Genomic DNA, 19,132 nt, shown 5'->3' on the forward strand with positions numbered 1-19,132 from the left:
ACTATGACAATGATTGCCCACACTTAGACTCTGAGAAATGCATCCTTCCCACTCTTACCTAGTTATATCCTGTGCAAGATGCATTTTGCCTAACATGACAAGACTTGAGATTTTTCCTCTTCCATTTTAACCATCTCCTAGCAAGGAGAGGTTAAGATACATTACAAACAATGTTACTGCACTACTCAAAGAGAGATCATGGGATAGCAACCCACAGTTTCTTCACTGTAAGGACTCGGCCAAATCACCTTTGTTTTCTGGAGGAATTAAGCAAAGGATGAAATAAATACCTAAGTCAGCACAGCCACTGTGTCATGAAATACCCTTAAAAAGTTTCCCACTTTGCTGCTGCCTCCAAACCCTTGTTGCTCTCTCATACACTGGCATACTGTTCTGTCCAAAGAGTTGTATTGACCTGGATCAGTTAGTTTACCCACTTACAGCACTGCTTTTCCAACAGCTGCAGTGTCTGTAATTTGAAGGGTAGTGTACAAAGGCATGAGGATCAAAACTCCTTAAGCCAGCAGTTAAAGTTGCAGTATAATGAAACTATGGCCTAAGTAACTTGCCTAAAACTGCACTCCACGTCAAAGGAAGATGGCCAGAAACTGAACTTGATGCTCCATGGCCTGTCTACACTCTAATTTAAACATGACAGGGCAAGTTCACTTGCCCAAGGACCAACAGGCACAGACCAACCTACATCTGTGATCATGAACTCACTGTCTCCAAAATGGAGTGGCCTTGTCCTAGCTTCAAATGAGCGTGCATGGGCCTGAACAGAGGAAATAGCCCACAGGCTTTTGTCTGCTCACCTCTCTACCTCATGTATTCTTCCTCACCTTATGATACATCATCACAGCAATGCAATGATGAGTTTTTAAAGTGTTTAGAAAGAGTCCTCTCCCCTGTGTCTTCAGATGGTCATTAAAACTATCCACAGCAGCACACGTCCTGCATGTCAAAGCTGGGGCTCCTGAAGCCTCTGCTACTGCCACTTTTCAGGCTCACGTTCATTATGGCCAACTTCCAGCTCTTTCTGCAAACCACTGGGGCTAACCCACATGTGTGCAACAGAGGCTACCAGACCCACTGCTCTGTGCAGTTGAGCTCCGGCTTCTAGGAAATGACGTGGGAAAAGAAACTGATGTTGGAGCTCAGCCATGCTAGTTCACACCAAGGGTCTGCACTGAAGCATTTTTTCTTCTAAAGGGAGGAAATGAAAAGAACAGCCAGTTCTATGGGAACTTTTCACTTTTTTCTTACCTACATGGTGCATCATATCCTGATGTAACCTCAGGCTTATCAACACTCTTTTAAGAAGACTGGCATGACAGAGTAGCATATTTTTTGAATGTGAATCTTACAGGCTTCATTATTTTATTATACACTTCCTTTATAGCTCTTTCCCAGCCTCCATTGCACCTTAACATGAGGAATAGTCTTACTTTAAAATCATTGTGCCTTTAGCTCTCACTGTGAACTTCATTCCCCTGTGAGCCATGCTGCATGTTTCCAGATCACACCTTTTGGATGCAACAGTTAAGGATGTCAGGATGAAAAATTCCTCCCACCTCATAACCATTATTTACAAAACTAAAAGAAGCCTTGCAGCTTCTTCCTTGGGATTGTTTAAGCCATAGATAATTGTTCTCCATTAGCTAACACACGACGCCTGCTTTTGATTAATTTTCCATACATGGCTTGAGCCTTTGCAAGGCTAAGTGAGCAACTCGATGTCTTATTTCTAGTGTGTCTTAGCATTTAGATTTCTGACAACTGAAGCTGACGCAGAGTTACAGCCCACTGAAAGAACCCTGTGCTTCTGCATTATACTTGAATTCCAGGTGGAAACTCTCTGGAAACTAAAACCCAACATAGAGTCACATGAACGCACTGACAGCTTTCCTCTTTAAGACAGACCACTTAAATTATAACACCACATGATGCAAAGTGTAAAAATAGAAATATACTATGTTCAGGTCAAGATTCATATCTGCATTTAAATCTTGTTCTAAAACCCAAGTATTACTTACTCTCACCCTGCTAGAAATCCTTCTAATTTTAAATTACAACAACGTGATACAAGAAGCTCCCAGCTACTTAAAAGATCTCTTCCAAAGAGTATTTTTCATATTCTGGTAGGTCTGTCTGTCAGAGGCACTCAACACAGAACAATACTTCTGTTTATCTTTTAGAAAATACTTCCTCTTCTGTAACCCACTCCGAAAGCCTTTTGATACTTCTTACTTCACAGCAGGATCAGATAGATCTTAAAAAGTTAACACCACAATATATTGCATCATCTCTTGCAACCCATGGCATTTGGGATGTGCTTGAAGCATTTTTGGATTTCATAAATAAGCTGTGAAGAATAAAAATATGCATTCCTTCTGCAATTGTTTTTTAAAAAAAGGATATATTTTTAAAACATGGGGAAGAAAAGGGCAAAGATATGCACCATAGTATTGCCACCTCAAGGTTTAACTCAATCCTCAAGTGTTATTTGCATAAAGCATAATTTCGCATGAAGGCACAGGATAATTTATTTTCTCCACTGAGACTCAGACACAGCTATTAAATGATAAATCTGCTGAAGGCAATCTCTTTCTCCAGCTCAGGAGCAACTAATGGATTGTCAAGGACTTGTCTGGGCCAACAAGTATTTCTCCCATCTTCTATAGGAAATACCCTCAAATTTAATTTTTGTAGTGACTGAAAAGAAGGAAGCCTTAGCTTTCTTCCAGTTTACATAAAAGGAGATCTCCTACTTCAAAGGGGAATTCTGTTCCTAGAAACTTTATGTTTCTATACAAACCACCTACATGCCTTCCCCTACTTGAGATGCAGTCTACCATAGAACAACCTTCCTCCTTTTCTAACAAATGTTCTGTTTAGGGACAGGAAAGTTATTCTGATACTTGAAGATTTAAATGTTTGTTGACAAAAAGAATCTCAAAAAATGTCTTACAAAAACACTCTGATATTTTGATAGCTTCGAAGTGTTATCTTTTTTTTTTTTTCCCCCTCCGAGTCTGCTTTTAGAAAATGTTATCTAATAAATTTTAACTTAGACCTGAGGACAACAGCATATGTTTAGGGAGTTGTGTGATCCTGCAAGAAGTGCTAAGTAGAAGCAGCTCAACTGGCTCGATGTGCAAAGGTAAGATGAAAAAAGACATATTTTACAAAAGCAAAGAGGAAATAAACAAAATTAGCCAGTGGCCATCCAAAACACCAGTCTGCATTTCAATTTTTAATGTACAGTGTACTGTCAGGATATTCAGACAAATTCTTTTAAAGACGCATACTAAGAAAAAAAATTAAAGATTAACTAAAGAGTTAGTCAGTTCTAAGTCAAAATGACTCAAGTATAGAAGAAAAAAAATTACATTGAGAGGGGATTAAAAACTTACGTACTGAAGTCCCAAAGTCTTTTTGTTTTCTTTTAATATTGAGTCACTTAAAGTTTTTACAGTCTATGAACAGCACATTGTCTGGTTTGGATTAAGAGTCAACATTCACTAATCAAGTAAAAAGAATGAAATTGCAGCAACTGTTGCAATATTTTTTTTATTATTTGAAAAAAACCCAACACTTCTTTAAGATGAAAATACAAATCACTATTGATTAGATCAATCTAAGTCCTGAAAGCATTAAGACTACAAGTTGCCACCTTTGTAAGAATTTAAATATACTCTAAGTTATCATTCCTTTAAAGTAGTGGTGTAGCAACCTAAGATGAAAGAGAGTTGGGTTTTGCTTTTTGTTTCAAACAAACGAACATTAAAGTATGTTATTTTGAGTGACTTGGAGTATATGTTTCTGCTGAGAAACAGCAAAAACATCCATAAGTAACCTTGATTGGGTAGTAATGCTACTTGCTCTGTCAGGCAAACTTATCCAGCCAAAGGCTCTCTGTAAAGTAAATGGAGATACAAGAATTTCTTTTGGAAGGACTTAAACTCCCACTAGCTATACATGTATATTAAATGTAGCTCATCTATATCAAAACATAAGACACAGATATGAGAATACATGGCCCTGCTCCATTCCCTTCTCCCATTCCCATTTCTCCTGCCTATGCATTTTCACCCCCTTCATGTGTCAGCCTTAGTGCTTACCAAAGTTTCAATCTCTTAACTCAAAACAGCCTAACACCACCCACCATTTTGGGCAGGACAGTCACTAACCCAGCTGAAGACTACACCAACCTTGCAACAGGGGCTACTGAGTACTAGAAGTGAGGCAATGAAAGTGAAATGACAGAAGCACTCGCTAGAAAAGCAAAACCGTTTTCAGTACAAATAAGCTGTCAAGTTACACACTCATTCAGTGATGTTTTCTCTCTTCTCCAATCTAAACTTATGGAGAAAGCAATACTATTCCTCTCAATTAGTAATCGTCTTAAAGGTTTCCTTGCTCCTCTTCAAAGAGCCTCCTAGATCTTTCAGGTTTTATTGTTAAAAGCCACAATACTCCATTCAAAAATGCTTTATGTAAAATACTTGTAGTCTATTTATCCTTGCTAAACAACTGCAAACATTTCTGTATTCCTCGGTGTATAAGCAGAAGGAAGTTTGCTATCAACAGGAGAGTTCACATCAGCTGCTAAATGGTGCTTTATGTCAGTAAATTGATACACAGGATAGTAGCAGTAATCCTTTAAAACGGTTAAAATTTCAGAAATCAGAGAGATAGAACTGTTTCAGGAACGTCTACACTGCCTAGGCAGACGACAAAAACCTTTCAAGTTAAGAGTTCAACAAAGCGTTCAACACAATACTGTCAAAATTGTCTTCATCAATTACAGCAATACAACATGCAACAGCTTCATACGATTCAATCTGTTGGCAATGTACTCAGGGATGAGAACAAAACAGCAGAAAGCTGCTTTGCTTCCTGAGAAGACTTGAGAGCCAGTACCACTCTGTCATATTATAATACAACCTGAAACACCTGTAGTCTCATGAGATTTTAACAGCTTAAGGGAAGTGCATTCTGGTTTTGCACCCTTTTCACCAACTTGAGCTTTTGGCTGTCATCAGAACAACTCTCCACCCTCCCACTCCTCCAAGTACAACCACTTCTTCAGACATGCTGACAAGAAAGGAACGGGGTAAACTAGTTCTGGGCCAAGACAGAGCCAGCTAAACTTCTTACTTAAATACTTCAAATTAATTAAGCACTTCTGTGCCATCTTCAACACATCAGATCTAGCAGAGTGTAACCATTCCATCCTTTAAGCAGTGAGCACCACAGTGTGGACAGTATCTGTTAAAACAGCCTAGGTAAATAATGAAGCAGTAAGATTGTGCACGTCCAAGTCTCAAGGCTACGCAAGTTCTTCCAGAAGAAAATGTATACTAGAACAGTCTGCCTCAGGTTCCCTTTTCTACTAAACTCTTGTAAGAATTTGAGAGTATGCTAATGGAATGAACTGGTATTTTAAAATTTCTGTTTCAGAAATGCATTAGTTCTATACTGCTAGAATGCTCACTAAATAAAAGACAAGTAAACATTAACTCCTACTTCTAGGGAGTATTTTCAAAATATTGTCAAGAAGGTATCAGACAGGATGAACTAATTTTTCTTCTTAAAAGCTACCAGCTGCGTTTCTTTACTGTGTTACTCAGGGCCTAAAGTATGCTTATGAGTGTCCCAGGAGACACAGCCTCCTACACAATATGTAGTATCTAAGCTCAACACAGTGTAAATTAAGCAAAGGAAACAAGCTCTTTTAAATGTTTTTATTACAGAAAAACAAAAGGCTTACACTTGACTTAAAAAAAGCAGCATTATTTAGTGAATTCAAAGTTATTACAGTGAAGTTGCTTTAAGAAACCTTTAGAGACTGAGGAAAAAAATAAAATGCCAGATCCCCCCTCAGACAGCATTCTAGATTACTTGCATGACCACAGCAAAACTCTTAATTTCACATCAGTTCTGACACCCGGTATATGACTTGTATGCTTTTTTTCTCCCCGTATCTTGTTGAATATAGCTGGGAGAAGGATTTGGTGAAAATGGTAGTACTTTTCTAAGTTTAATTTTCAACAGTTCAGTACACATCTGATTGATATTACAGTTCAGAAGCGACTGAGACATGTTTTCCTCTTAACTCTAGCAGTTGAGCATTACAGTTTTAACAGATCCCAGTGTGATCTGTTTCTTACACAGTATTTATCATATACAGGTCCATATCTCAGATTTCTCAACAAGTTGTTTGGCTACTACTGATTATAAACACAAACAAAAATAACCACAAAAATGAAGGCTCATAGTTGAAACAGTTCTTAGCAGTGCAGCAGAATTCAGAATTGTTTTTTATTACATGCCATAGAAGGAACAGCAGTGTTCCAGTGACCGCTTCAGTTTCTTTATTAAGTTAAAAGCTGCAGGTTTCCAGCCTGAGCCAAAATTAAATATGTAACTGATCTGTATTTCAAGTCTTAATAGACAAATCAAGAAAACATATTACTGCCTTAATAGTCCTACATTTTGACTATCAGCACTGAGTCGTGTGAAACTCCAAAGAAATTCACAGGCTTGTCATTCAGTGATTTTTTATTTTTATTTTTTTTCAAACAATTCAAGAGCTCTACACCATGTTAAAACACTTCCTAAACACATTTTTAAGCATCTCACTCTTCAAATATATGCTAAAACTACATCTCAAAGATTCTGCCGAAACAATAAAATAAAATCAAAAAGCAAGAAAACTCAAGTCACTATGTACAACTAGCTATAACAACAAAAAATGAAAAAAAGGAGAAAATTAAAATGGGAAAAAAACCCATACCAGACACCTGCTACTCAGTATTCAGTGAACTTGGCTTTTTTCCTCTCTTCCCAAGCAGAAAAACATTGGACTCAAAATCAGACATGGAATTTTTCTAAAAAAAATTTCTAATCTCCTTAGATATTGTTTATACCGTTTCACAACAGAGCCTTGAAGTCAGGCACCTACTTACTGTACTCTGCACTGCAACATGAAGCCAGCTGTTACCAAGCTACTTAAACAGAAGAAATAAGTTTCTTTCCTACAAGGAAAAAGGATGCAATACATTTTTCCTGGTTATGATTTATATCATCATCAAGTTTACTCAAACACAGAACTTGTCTATTTAAGCCTACCCATGTTTTTTATTTAAAATTACTTAATTTAGTGCTATAGCATAGTAATTTCTTATGTGATCAAGCTGCCTTATAAGGAGGACATCATAATCTATATTGTACAGTAATATAGCCTTAAAAAAACAAAACAAAACAAAAACCAAACAAACAACCCAACATGAATACTAAGAGGAAGAGCAATGCCAGTTTTGTTTCTGTGGTACTCTCCCTGACATCGATGCCAAAGGCTGCTTTATGGCTTATCCTTGGAGATTTTAACCCTGGATATAAATTAGTCCTTTTCTCAGTCACAGGGTTGTATTAAAAGTGACTTTTATGATTAAACAGGTAAAAAAATGCATTATACTGAACAATCTCTATGAACGTTATTATTATGCTCCATTAACTCCCTTCTTCAGAGTAGGTAACAGTCTCAAACAAAAGTATCAACACCAACTACTTCAAAGATATATAACAATCTGAATTAAACACTGTAAAACAAATTTACACCCTTCAAAAAGCTTGTCATTAGAGAGTTACGCAAAATAGTGAAAGGGTGTTTATATTTACATCTTCCTTTATCAAAGTTGTACTGTGGATTCAGAAAACTTAAAGATCATTTTCACTATAAGTTTGTGTAAGCACTCACACAAAACAATTTAACAGGCAATCGTGTTCTAAAAGGTTTATAATGTAGTTTTCCAATATTTTTAGCTGCTAAAGCGCTAATAAAGACTTAATTTAGCATATAACTCCCACATCTTATATCAAGTAAACATTCCTGACTGCCAATAATTATGTTATTACATGGTAAAACAGTCCTCCAATTCCTAACAATTTACATTTAACTTAAGAAAATAGAAAAGTTTGGGATTTTTTTTTTTCCAAAATAATGTGCAACAGGCAGAACACATGACTTCTTGGAAAACTCTTAAGCTGTCTTTAGCTATCAGGCTCTGAAAGACTTTACAGATCTCTTAATCCTTCTTAGTTTTCAGGCTTAATTTTATACAAATGAGTGTTCAGCTGGGCTACATTAGCAGTAGTTCATGACATACACTAAGGTCAAGTAACATTATCTCACTGTTCTGGAAATGACCAATACAAAACTCTTAAAAAAAAAACGGTGTAGAACTGTACCTGCAAATTTCTTCCGTTTAAATTGCTCTTTGTTGATCTATTAAAGACAATTAAGAGAACATCCATAATTTTTTTTCCTGTCAATTTCTGATAAAATTTGAATACATGCAAGTCAAAACTACCATAATGCAGACAAAAAGGTCCTCTTTCATGAAGATCATCAATAAATGACTACCTTCAATAAATAAGTCTATTTGGAAATTCTAGCGAATTCTTTTGCTAAACAAGTTAGTCTTTTTTCTTTTCCATTATGTCTTTCTGTTTAAGCTCTCCATCTGAAAGTTCTGTATATTTTCCGTTCTTTTCTTCCTCTTGTTCTTCCTCACTGCCTTCGTCTGTGAGCTCACGATCACCATTTTCCTTTTTAGCTGCCTCATGTTCATCTACCCCTCCATCTGTATCAGCTGTGCAGATTCCATAACACATAATGCTGATGACCCCCAGGGGCAACCCAAAGAGAAAGCATCCCAGAAGTGGTGAACTCTTGAACACAGACTGTTGAAATACAAATTTGAAGTAAAGAACACTTTCAGTGAATATACAAAATTACTGCATTACTTCTCTTATTACTCTGTATTTATTCAGAAACTTCTAAAATGACAGTCAGGGGTTTTGTTGTTGGTTTTTTTTTTTTTTTCCCCCCCCCACAAAGGAGGAGAAGACTTCATTTTAACAATTCCTAGTATATGTTCATAGAAAAAGACTTAGAAGTTCAAATATTACAATGTTGCATTGGGATAGTTAATGTTAACATGCCAACTGTGTATCTTATTCACTGTGTGAAGCTTGAGAAACAATTGTTAAACTAACAGTTTAAACTAACACTTTGAAGCAACCAGTTTCACCCCTTGTTTGTGTCTTATTGTCAAAAATTAGTTTGAGTAACAAGGGATCTGCTGAAACATTATGTTACTAGACAGCTTCCTATTAAAGAGTAGTTTAATGGCACAGGAGGAAGGACTTTTGGTTTCAGAAACTGATGGCTACATGTTGCACATTCACAGAGGTTTGGAAGCCACTCATACAGAAACACGTGAGTTTCAATTTAAATTCATGTCACAGGTTTTTTTTTGCTTGTGTAGGACAAGTGAAGACATGGATTTGTGTACATCTTCCAAATAAAATTCTGTTAAGCATAATTAACTTATAAGAAAGATGATAAAAATATTTGCTTTAAAACTACATCAAGTATAGGGGAAGGCTGTGGATGTTGTCTACCTGGACTTTAGTAAGGCCTTTGACACTGTCTCCCACAGCATTCTCCTGGAGAAGATGGCTGCTCACGGCTTGGATAAGGGCACTCCCTGCTGGGTAAAGAACTTGCTGGACGGCTGAGCCCAGAGAGTGGTGGTGAATAGAGTCAAATCCAGTTGCTGGCCAGTCACCAGTGGTGTTCCCCAGGGCTCAGTACTGGGGCCGGTCCTGTTTAATATCTTCACTGATGATCTGGATGAGGGGATCGAGTGCACCCTCAGTAAGTTTGCAGATGACACCAAGTTGGGTGGGACTGTTGATCTGTCTGAAGGTAGGAAGGCTCTACAGAGCGATCTGGACAGGCTGGATCGATGGGCAAAGGCCAACTGTATGAGATTCAACAAGACTAAGTGCCGGGTTCTGCACTTGGGTCACAACAACCCCATGCAACGCTACAGGCTTGGGGAAGAGTGGCTGGAGAGCTGCCTGGCAGAAAAGGACCTGGGGGTGTTGGTTGACAGCCACCCAAACATGAGCCAGCAGTGTGCTCAGGTGGCCAAGAAAGCCAATAGCATCCTGGCCTGTATCAAGAATAGTGTGGCCAGAAGGACCAGGGAGGCGATAGTGCCCCTGTACTCGGCACTGGTGAGGCCATACCTCGAGTACTGTGTTCTGTTTAGGGCCCCTCACTGCAAGAAGGACTTGGAGGTGCTGGAGCATGTCCAAAGAAGGGCAACAAAGTTGGTGTAGGGTCTGAAGACCAAGTCTTATGAGGAGTGGCTGAGGGAGCTGGGGTTGTTTAGTTTGGAGGAGGCTGAGGGGAGACCTTATTGCTCTCTACAACTACCTGAAAGGAGGTTGTAGTGAGGTGGGGGTCGGTCTCTTCTGCCAAGTAACAAGCAATAGGACAAGAGGAAATAGGCTTATGTTGTGCCAGGGGAGATTTAGATTAGATATTAGGAAAAATTTCTTCACAGAGAGTGTGGTTAGGCATTGGAACAGACTGCCCAGGGAAGTGGTACAGTCAGTCCCTGGAAGTATTTAAAAGATGGGTAGACGTGGTGCTTAGGGACATGGTTTAGAGGTGCACCAGGCAGTTAGGTTAACAAGTTGGACTCAATCTCAGAGGTCGTTTCCAACCTTAACAATTCTATGATTCTATAGTATTTAATCCCCTTATGCTCTAACTAGTTAGACTGAAACCATAACATTTCTCAGAATGTGAAAGTGCTATCAATTTCAGTGAAAGGATGTCAAAAGGGTCATGGAAAAGATTTTGAATCCTCCCTGTTCTATCCCTTAAAATATGTGTCAGACTAATGCAGAAAAGGAGTGAAAAATGAAGAAATTAACATATGTTGAATATTTAGCACACTGGAAAATATTGTTAAAAACTTTAGTCAAGAAGTTCATTTGGCTTTAAACCTAATGTATATACACCTATAATATATACACAATATATATAATATAAACATAAAAATATTTCTGAACCCTCTGAAAATATTTGCATCTTGATTGACAACGGCACCATCTAATTTAACAAAAAATAAAACTTACCACTACAGTAGACTTGGCATCATAGATTATTCTCTTGATTCGTTGCAGAAGTCCATCACCACCCTGTGCCTGAAATTTCAAATGGAACCATGTCAAAACTGCTGACACTTTTCAGTTATGATTCCAAAAGTTCATTCTTCAGACCTTGCAATCTTAAGTCCCTTTAGAAGGAAATGAAAAGTAATTATTCTTGTATCTCATTATGCCCAGACACTCCAGCTTCTCAAGCATGGATAAACATTTCAATAGTCACATGAAAAATTCTCTCACGTTTTTTTTAAACAATCAGTGCAAACTTTAACAGTGGACTAGCACTTAGCTCTCTTACCATAGAGAAACACTAAGAGAAACTACCAACTGTCCTGATGTAACAATTATAAAATTGCAGAGATCTTCTGAACTTTCCTGCAGCTGATGAATATCTATTTATGGATTATGACAGAAGCAGTTAGAATAATCTAAGAACTAAGTAACAAGAAGATACGAAGGTGTAATAAGGAAAACTTGTGTCAAGCAATGACAGACTATACCTACGTTACCACCCAATTTAGCAGTCTTCAAAATAACTACATGAATCCGAAGGCAATTTGTCTGTTGAATAGGACCAGTTTTCGCATGTCTTGAGTTGCCAGAGAAACAAATGGGAAGAAAACATGCATTTTGGAAGTCAACTGATTAGCACTTGACCCTGACCAAAACCCCTCAAATTACGAAAAAGTCCACAAAGATGAAACAGACTCTCAGAAAATAACACGAAAGTCAAGGTGAACAATCGAACACTTCCCAAGGAAGGGAGGGGGGAATGTTATACTTCTCAAATTTCACTGTGGTTCAGAAAGTCTGCATCCTAGTACTTGTTTACCAGCACACTTTGAAGACTGTCATTCCTCAACAGCTGCACAATTTCTTGTGCCTGAACATAGCCGAAGTAGAGCTATTTTATGTCTATAGACACCATTTAGCTTAAATGAAGTCACATGCTATATTGTCTGTCTCGTATTAGCACTCTCACATACATATAGAGATGTGAATTTAGACAGACCTTTAATCATTGTAGCTGAAATACTGCAAACAAAAGGTAGAAAGACCTATGTGACACTATTACAAAAAACACACGGCATCACAAACAAATTTCCTGAACATTAAAAAACAGGCAGAAACCAATTTCATTTGTTGTTTCAACCAGGATATATTTAAACAGAGTCAAATAGATGTTCATAACATAATTCAATGCAATTAACAAAGCATTAAAAAAGTGAGAATTGAATAACAAAGAACCACCAAATAAGTTACAGGAATACCCCTCAACTCGCAACTGGAAGCATGGCCAGTAAAGTCATGAACAGCAAGCAAATCCACCTATATTATGTTGCTACATCAATTTGTCAGATCAAATAAACCAAAGCACCCTATATGACTGAAACTATCTACAGCATTACTTGTCATTACCACCCAATGATCTAAAACTGCTGGCATAATGTAAAGTGGGATTCAGCTAACACAGTAAGCATTCAATATACAGTGAATTGGGGCTTAAACCAACATAGGCTTCTCCCAGGAGGCAGCCAAACGATTTGTTGGCACTGCTCCCCTTCATGGCAAAGCCTTCTTGCCCCATAACAGCAAATGAAAACTCTGATCCATGATCTCTTTCTTCATGCACACAACATAGCCTTCTGTCCAACTTACCGTACGCAGAGGGAATAAGCAAACCTGAGTTTGTTTTGCCAATATTAAAAAATTGTCCAAGCCATCAATTCCAGATGGATTTATTAATTTTGTTGTTTTAACAAAAGACAGCTCATTTTTAGTTTTAGAGCAGAGAGAGAGGGGTAAGTGTGTTTGTAATATGCAAAGAAAGTATACCACTGTTTTTTTAATCTGAACCTGTCATTCATCAAGCTATCGGATTTATTAATTTATCTCCCAAAAGAGAGGTTTGAGTTGAATTATACACTATAAAGAAAAATTTAAACAAATGCATTTAAAGCAAACCAGGAGATGAATAAAAAGCTCTCCATTTACCAGTGACACCAGTAAAAGGAATATCAAGAGAAGTTAGCTAACATTATGCTAGAAAAAAAAGCTTGCTTTCTACAAGAGGTTCTGCAGTTAGAACAGCGAGCAAAGGCACACCTCAAAAATTCACAATCACGCATTCACTGACAGATCCCAAGAAAGACAGGACAGGAAAATAAAACACATGGAGTAACAATCAGAGTAACCAAATTTTTTTTCCTGCTTTAGCATCTAAGGAAATAAACACCAACCAACATATTCCAAGTCACAATGAAGACTTACTTCAGCTGTACCATCCAAGATATTGTTAATAAACTGAACCATGTCTTCTGTGTTCTCAATGTGCCTATCTGGTAGAAAATACTGCTGATTGGAGGTATTCAATACAACAATAGTAGGGATTGTCAAGTCACTAGAAACATAAAACAGACAGTTTATACATATAAAGAACTACTGTGTAAAACACTGCAATTCAAATAATTCCTACATCATTTAAAAGGGTATCCATTAATCTTCACTTTGTGTGTGTTCCTTAAAGGCAAGAGGGAAGGCGGAATAGAATCACCTGAATAGTACAAGCACACTCCTCATTAATATTTTTTCCTTCATATCTGTGTCAGTGACGCTATTGAAGGTTATTGCATTTTACATACCTATAGTGACTGCAAATCTGGTACCTTTATGACTTGCCAATTAGTAAGACATCACAGATAGTAGCCTTGTATATGATGAAATGTACTATTAGCACAACATATTAAGTGTTTTAGTGCACAAAGGCAAAAGCATAATCCAAAAATTCAATCCCATACTGCCATGGTCCAACTGACCAGCAATATCAATCGACCTCTACCTGTCAAGTCAGAAGAATAAGCCATACCAACCAAAGTTTTTCTAAATCTCTTTTAGATATGGCAGATGATCTACAGAGTTTTTAAACAATTATTACTCAGCAGTTGACCTTCACATGCATAAGCATTGTTTAGTATCACAGATTGAGAAATTAAAAAAAAAAAAAAAAAAAAAAAGGAAAAAGATTAGAAATTATCTCTGGAGATAAACCAGTATCATCCGCTGTTCAAAGTGGCCCTAAATTCAAAATTAAATCAGGTTTAGGAAAATTTAATACTGCACAGGTACATTGTTCAACAAGAAAGATTTAAAATACATTAAATAAGTAAGGTGAAAAATCTCCTGTGCTCTTTTCCAATTTTCTACAGTTCTATCAATAATGAATATAAATAATAGGTGGCATTCCTTCACAGCAGAAGCAATGCAAACCTTTTTTTTCTGCATTCTTACTCTTGTCTAATAGTGCCCCACATGTACGTTTGTAATCCATGTAATATTGATGATGATTTCAGCCTTAACTGCGGCTATCAATCCTTATTCAATTATTTCATGAAAATTTTGTTTTAGCATTTACTCAAGATTCCCATTTTTCTTTGAATTCATAGAAATTATTCTAAATTTTCTTACACATTTTAGGTGTTTTGTTTTTTTTAATTTAAATTCAATTCCAAACCTAGAAGTGAACAAGTTTAATACTTATACATGAAAATTTTCTAAACTCCTAGAAAGCTGAATATTTTAAGGTGCAGACCACGTTCCCAGTACTCAAGTTGAAAGCATGGTGGCACCTCAGAAAATGTAAGGCCAACTACAGTGATAAGAAAATAATTTTATCTTTTGAAAGGAACTTTAAAAAAAACAACCACACAACAAAGCTTTGTCAACAGGGACAACGTGCAACATAAGATTGTCTAAATACAATTTTTCCCTGGACATTTTCATTCTCTATTTATTAGGAACAAACAAGAAATAAGTAGGAGGCAATCAAACCAAGTCAGATGTTTTTGCAAGTGCCCGGTAACAAGTTATCAACCTCTGCCAAAATACCTCATCCCAATTAAAAGAGAACATGTTTTTTTACTTGGATGCAGAAAAGACACCCCACCCCCACGCCCCCCCCACCCCCCCCAAAAAAAAAAAAAATTACTTCTATTGCATTTAACAGTCTGGTAACTGACATTCTTGAAGCTGGTTGTAGAACAGCTGAAAGATAAACTCCATATACAAATTTTATATGCTATACAGAGATTCATAAAAACACATTTAATATATTTCTTCCAAGAGCTGAGGAATTAATACTCTACATACACCTATAGCTGATATTCCAATGATGCTATATACCTTAGCTTAAACAAAGATGTATCTTCGCTTTCAGTAAAATACATAATATTCTGTTTTCTTCTTTTGTGCATGGTTTTAACTATGCCATTTTTAATCCAACAAAAGCATGCTCATCCACTGCTGAAGAGACAGATAAATTATAATGCCTACTAATGAAGTTACAACCAAGCTCATAAGTGTACTTCTGTTAGGGAATACTACTACTTTCCCCACGAATCATACAATATTTTGTCCTTTGTGAAGAAACAGAATTTGTTCCTATGTGCATCTAGCACAGTAAAAAAAGTATTCTGCAATAGAGGTCTCGCGATTCAGGTGGCTTTTTCTGTTTCCACTTGCTGCCATCTAGTGGAAAACTGAAGCACTTGCAATACGGTTTTACTCAAATTATTCAAGTAGCCACATGAAGAGCAGTTACTTATAACACTGAATATATTTTGCTGCATTCTTTTGCTGCTTTCCACTTATGCTGGAAATGTATACACTCTGTTTAGAAAATAATTAAAAGCCTGTGAGTACTTTAACAGCAACTTCCCATATACTAAAAATGATAAAATCAGGCATTTTGCAGATTAAGTTGAACAATCCAGCTGAGCAGCTCTTGCCACTAGATCACTACTGCTGTAAGAGGCAGTTCTGTCTTCTTCCCCTTCATTTTCTTCATCCCAGGAACCTCATCTCCCTCCCCTGCTTCTTTGCACACCAGTTCTGTTACTCAGCAGAATACATGGAAAGACATTTAAGGGTTTTGTTGGATCAGCAAAATAAACTCCCCTACTCGCCTAGCCAGGAAAGCAAACACTTTTCTGCCCAATAGACAGACTGAAACAGCTCAGCAGACAGTCAGACATAAGAGCCTGCACAGGAGAAGCAATTAACAACATGAGGAAGGTCTCACTTTTGGCAACTATAGAGCAGCGGATCAATCACATCACTTAACTTCAATTGACAGACAGCTGTTTTTAAATTAATTGTATTCGGGTGTTAATCTACAGACATTCCACAGAAATACAGACTTTATGCCTCCTGAGTCCCCATGAAGCTCCTAGAACCTTTAGGGGCACGAACACATGCTTTGATCATGCTTTGATCCCCAAGAAAGGGGTTTTGAAAACTTAGAGGGCTGGCATATTGACCCCTATTTTTCCCCCTCTTTCACTCAAAAGGCCAGAGGAGAACAAGTAGTCAACTGTAAAAGCCAAGCAACTTAACTTTCCAATTATGCGTTTTTAGACAAGGATCAGAATAAGGGGAAATGTCAACCATCTTGTTAAACTACTTCTATATTTCAAAATGTACCATGTACATATCAAGTGCAGACAGCATCTTCCATGCATTTGATGCTTCTCTACAGAAGCATATTTCTATGCATGTCTTAAAAATGCATTGAGAATGAAATGTGCCTCTCCAGAAATAAAAAACATAGATAATGCATAAGCATTATTTACATCTCCTGTTACAAATTGACATAACTTTAAATTTGTCTAGTGCCCCTTAAACTTAACAAAAGAAAAAAAACCCACCACAGCTCTAATAGGATAATTAATTTAACAAGGTAGACCTAAAAGATAAGCTTTCTCAATCAGCATTATCAGTAAGCCAAACTTCTAACAGTAAACTACGCAGTTTAATTTAACAAACAACTGATACTATGATCCATATTGAATTCTGAGGACAGCGATTTTTTTTAACACATGAAAGGCAGGAATTCTTCATAAGATTGTTTTCAATTAAATATACTTAGCAACAAACAGAAGAGAAGAAAGAGTATTCAAATAAGAATTTACTTACTCCATTAGTAAACTATTAATATAATCATTTCCATCCATGTGGCCAAACTGGAAATCCCTGTAAGAGAAGCAGTGAAAAACAGAACGATGAAAAATGAAACAGAATAGTGGGTTTCAGCAGAAGTTCTTCCGTAAATATTTTTCCTGTAACTGAAGATGAGAGCACACGCTCAGCAATGTAATTCAAAAATTGGCCATCTATAAGACAGTCATCATCCCAAAACACACTCAGTTAATGGAATTGTCTTATTAAATATCCGTATATGAATATAAAAGAAGGCACTATAACATTTTTAATGTAGAAAAAAAATGACTGCTGTCTTAGAAATGTTAATGAAGAAGTTCATTTAAGGTATCATAGTACCATGCGTGCCTACCTGTGAAAGTGATCCCGATAATCTCTAGCAACTTCCTGAATAATAGATTTTAGTCTGGAGGGGAAAAAAAAGTGACATTGATAATTCAGGATATACTCTTTCAAAATACAAACAATAAACATTGAGATTTCCCCAGTAAGGAGCAAGTAGTATCTCATCAGCAATAAGGATTCCCTATTCCATTAACAAAAACCACCTCATTCATCTTGTTTGGTTTCTAAGTGTTGAAAGGCTATCTACCATGTAGTCTCAATACGAGAAAAACACAGACAGACAGTCAGGCTGCTTCAATCCATCTATTGCTTTCTGAAGATACGGCACTGTGACTCTGAAGAAAATCCAAAGAGGTCTGGGAAAATACCATACACAGCACTTGAACAATATTTTCTTAGTCTAATTATGTATGCCATCAGAAAGAGACAGGGGAAGGTCTTGTTCCTCTCAGTCTCTTCAGCAACCTCCAACCGAACGGAAAACGCCCCTTCTTAATACAAGTTCCACACACAACTAATATATAAGCAGCACTAAATTAATTTTTAATGCAACTGAGCTGAAGAACAGTCATTTGTTTAAACTTACTCCGTTCATCTCAAAGTCATCTGAACTCAAGTACTGTCATCTATGTTTAAAAGGTGACATAACAGCTTTAAAAAGCTACGCAATCTCTGTTTGCTCCTGTGATCTCATTAACAAATGGCAGAAGAGTGATACAGGAACTCCCATCATCTCATTGAATTCACATGTGCTTCAACAGAGCCATAAATTAAGTAAATTCAGTATGCTGAAGTCATAAATTAGAGAACATCCCCAAGTTAAAACCATTCATTTAATCTAGCATTTCTTAATATTTAAAAAACTTCCAAACTTCTCTATGTCATACCAAAACATTTCTCCCATAGTGCCACCAATACTCAATTCTGTACCTGGTATGTTCCACTGAAGAGTTTTTATCATCAATGACTGCAATAGCCAAAAGTTTTCCTAAAATAAAGAATAAAACACTTGAAACCATTTAAAAAGAAACATGCATTCTCAGATGGAAAATACTCCAGCCTAGAAGATCAGATACTCTCCAGGGATAGGAATTAGTTTTAAGTATAAACCAACCTCGATGCCAAATACCCTCTTCTAGCTGACCAAACTGTGGTTTTCTTAAAGCTACTGAAAATAAATTAAGATGTGGCTTAATGTCACACCACTAGCATTCGAGGAAAAGCCTATCTATAGAAAGAAGTTAAAAGTGAAAAACACAAAAATTAATTCCCTACTCAAGCTGCATATTTGCATATACCCAAATATGAGGCTATGGAAACTTTTATTATATAATGGCAATTACAAGCTGATTCTAGGTGACTGAATCAGTATTGTATGGATTCAGTAATGACTATTTTTCACACTATTGAAAATGTGTGATATTATTGTTACTGAAAAAAAACTTGGAAAATTTACTGGCAGAGCCCAGAACTCATTACATCAGAAAAACAACTTAGTTCACAGACCTCTGTCAGAGGAGCTTAAAGACCAAACACAAGAATATATTGATCTTTTCATGATTCACTTTGGTTTTTTTCTCTTTTAATCAGAAAAACTTCACAAAGCCTCCTAAGGTGAACCAGATGAAAATATGTTTGGAAAACTGGCCAAAGGTTCTCCAGATCATGCACTTCCTGTTGGCAAAGCAGATCTGTTAACACTGTAGTCATCAGCTGGGTTAGCCAAAGCCTCTAGAGTGCAGAAGAACTGTTTGAG

General features: G+C 36.8%; 1 protein-coding gene across 2 annotated transcripts in view; it reads right to left on the reverse strand.

Annotated features, from left to right (window-relative positions):
• Nucleotides 1–5,735: 5,735 nt before the first annotated feature.
• The window catches only part of TMX3 (thioredoxin related transmembrane protein 3), a 32,703-nt gene continuing 19,306 nt past the window's right edge, over nucleotides 5,736–19,132 (reverse strand). The window contains exons 11-16 of one of the 2 annotated variants that reach the window (XM_087757534.1): nucleotides 18,307–18,364; nucleotides 17,384–17,437; nucleotides 17,008–17,064; nucleotides 13,309–13,438; nucleotides 11,008–11,076; nucleotides 5,736–8,751 (exon numbers count right to left, since the gene is read on the reverse strand). In XM_087757534.1, the coding sequence (XP_087613660.1) occupies nucleotides 8,485–8,751; nucleotides 11,008–11,076; nucleotides 13,309–13,438; nucleotides 17,008–17,064; nucleotides 17,384–17,437; nucleotides 18,307–18,364 (635 nt within the window). In that variant the 3' untranslated portion in view covers nucleotides 5,736–8,484. Of the gene's footprint in view, nucleotides 8,752–9,002; nucleotides 9,837–11,007; nucleotides 11,077–13,308; nucleotides 13,439–17,007; nucleotides 17,065–17,383; nucleotides 17,438–18,306; nucleotides 18,365–19,132 lie in introns of those variants that run through there. The other variant, XM_087757525.1, reaches the window with a different exon arrangement.

Source organism: Nipponia nippon, unplaced genomic scaffold (assembly GCF_047370975.1).
Source record: "Nipponia nippon isolate SJK-2023a ecotype South Korea unplaced genomic scaffold, ASM4737097v1 scaffold_1, whole genome shotgun sequence".
NCBI lineage: Eukaryota > Metazoa > Chordata > Aves > Pelecaniformes > Threskiornithidae > Nipponia > Nipponia nippon.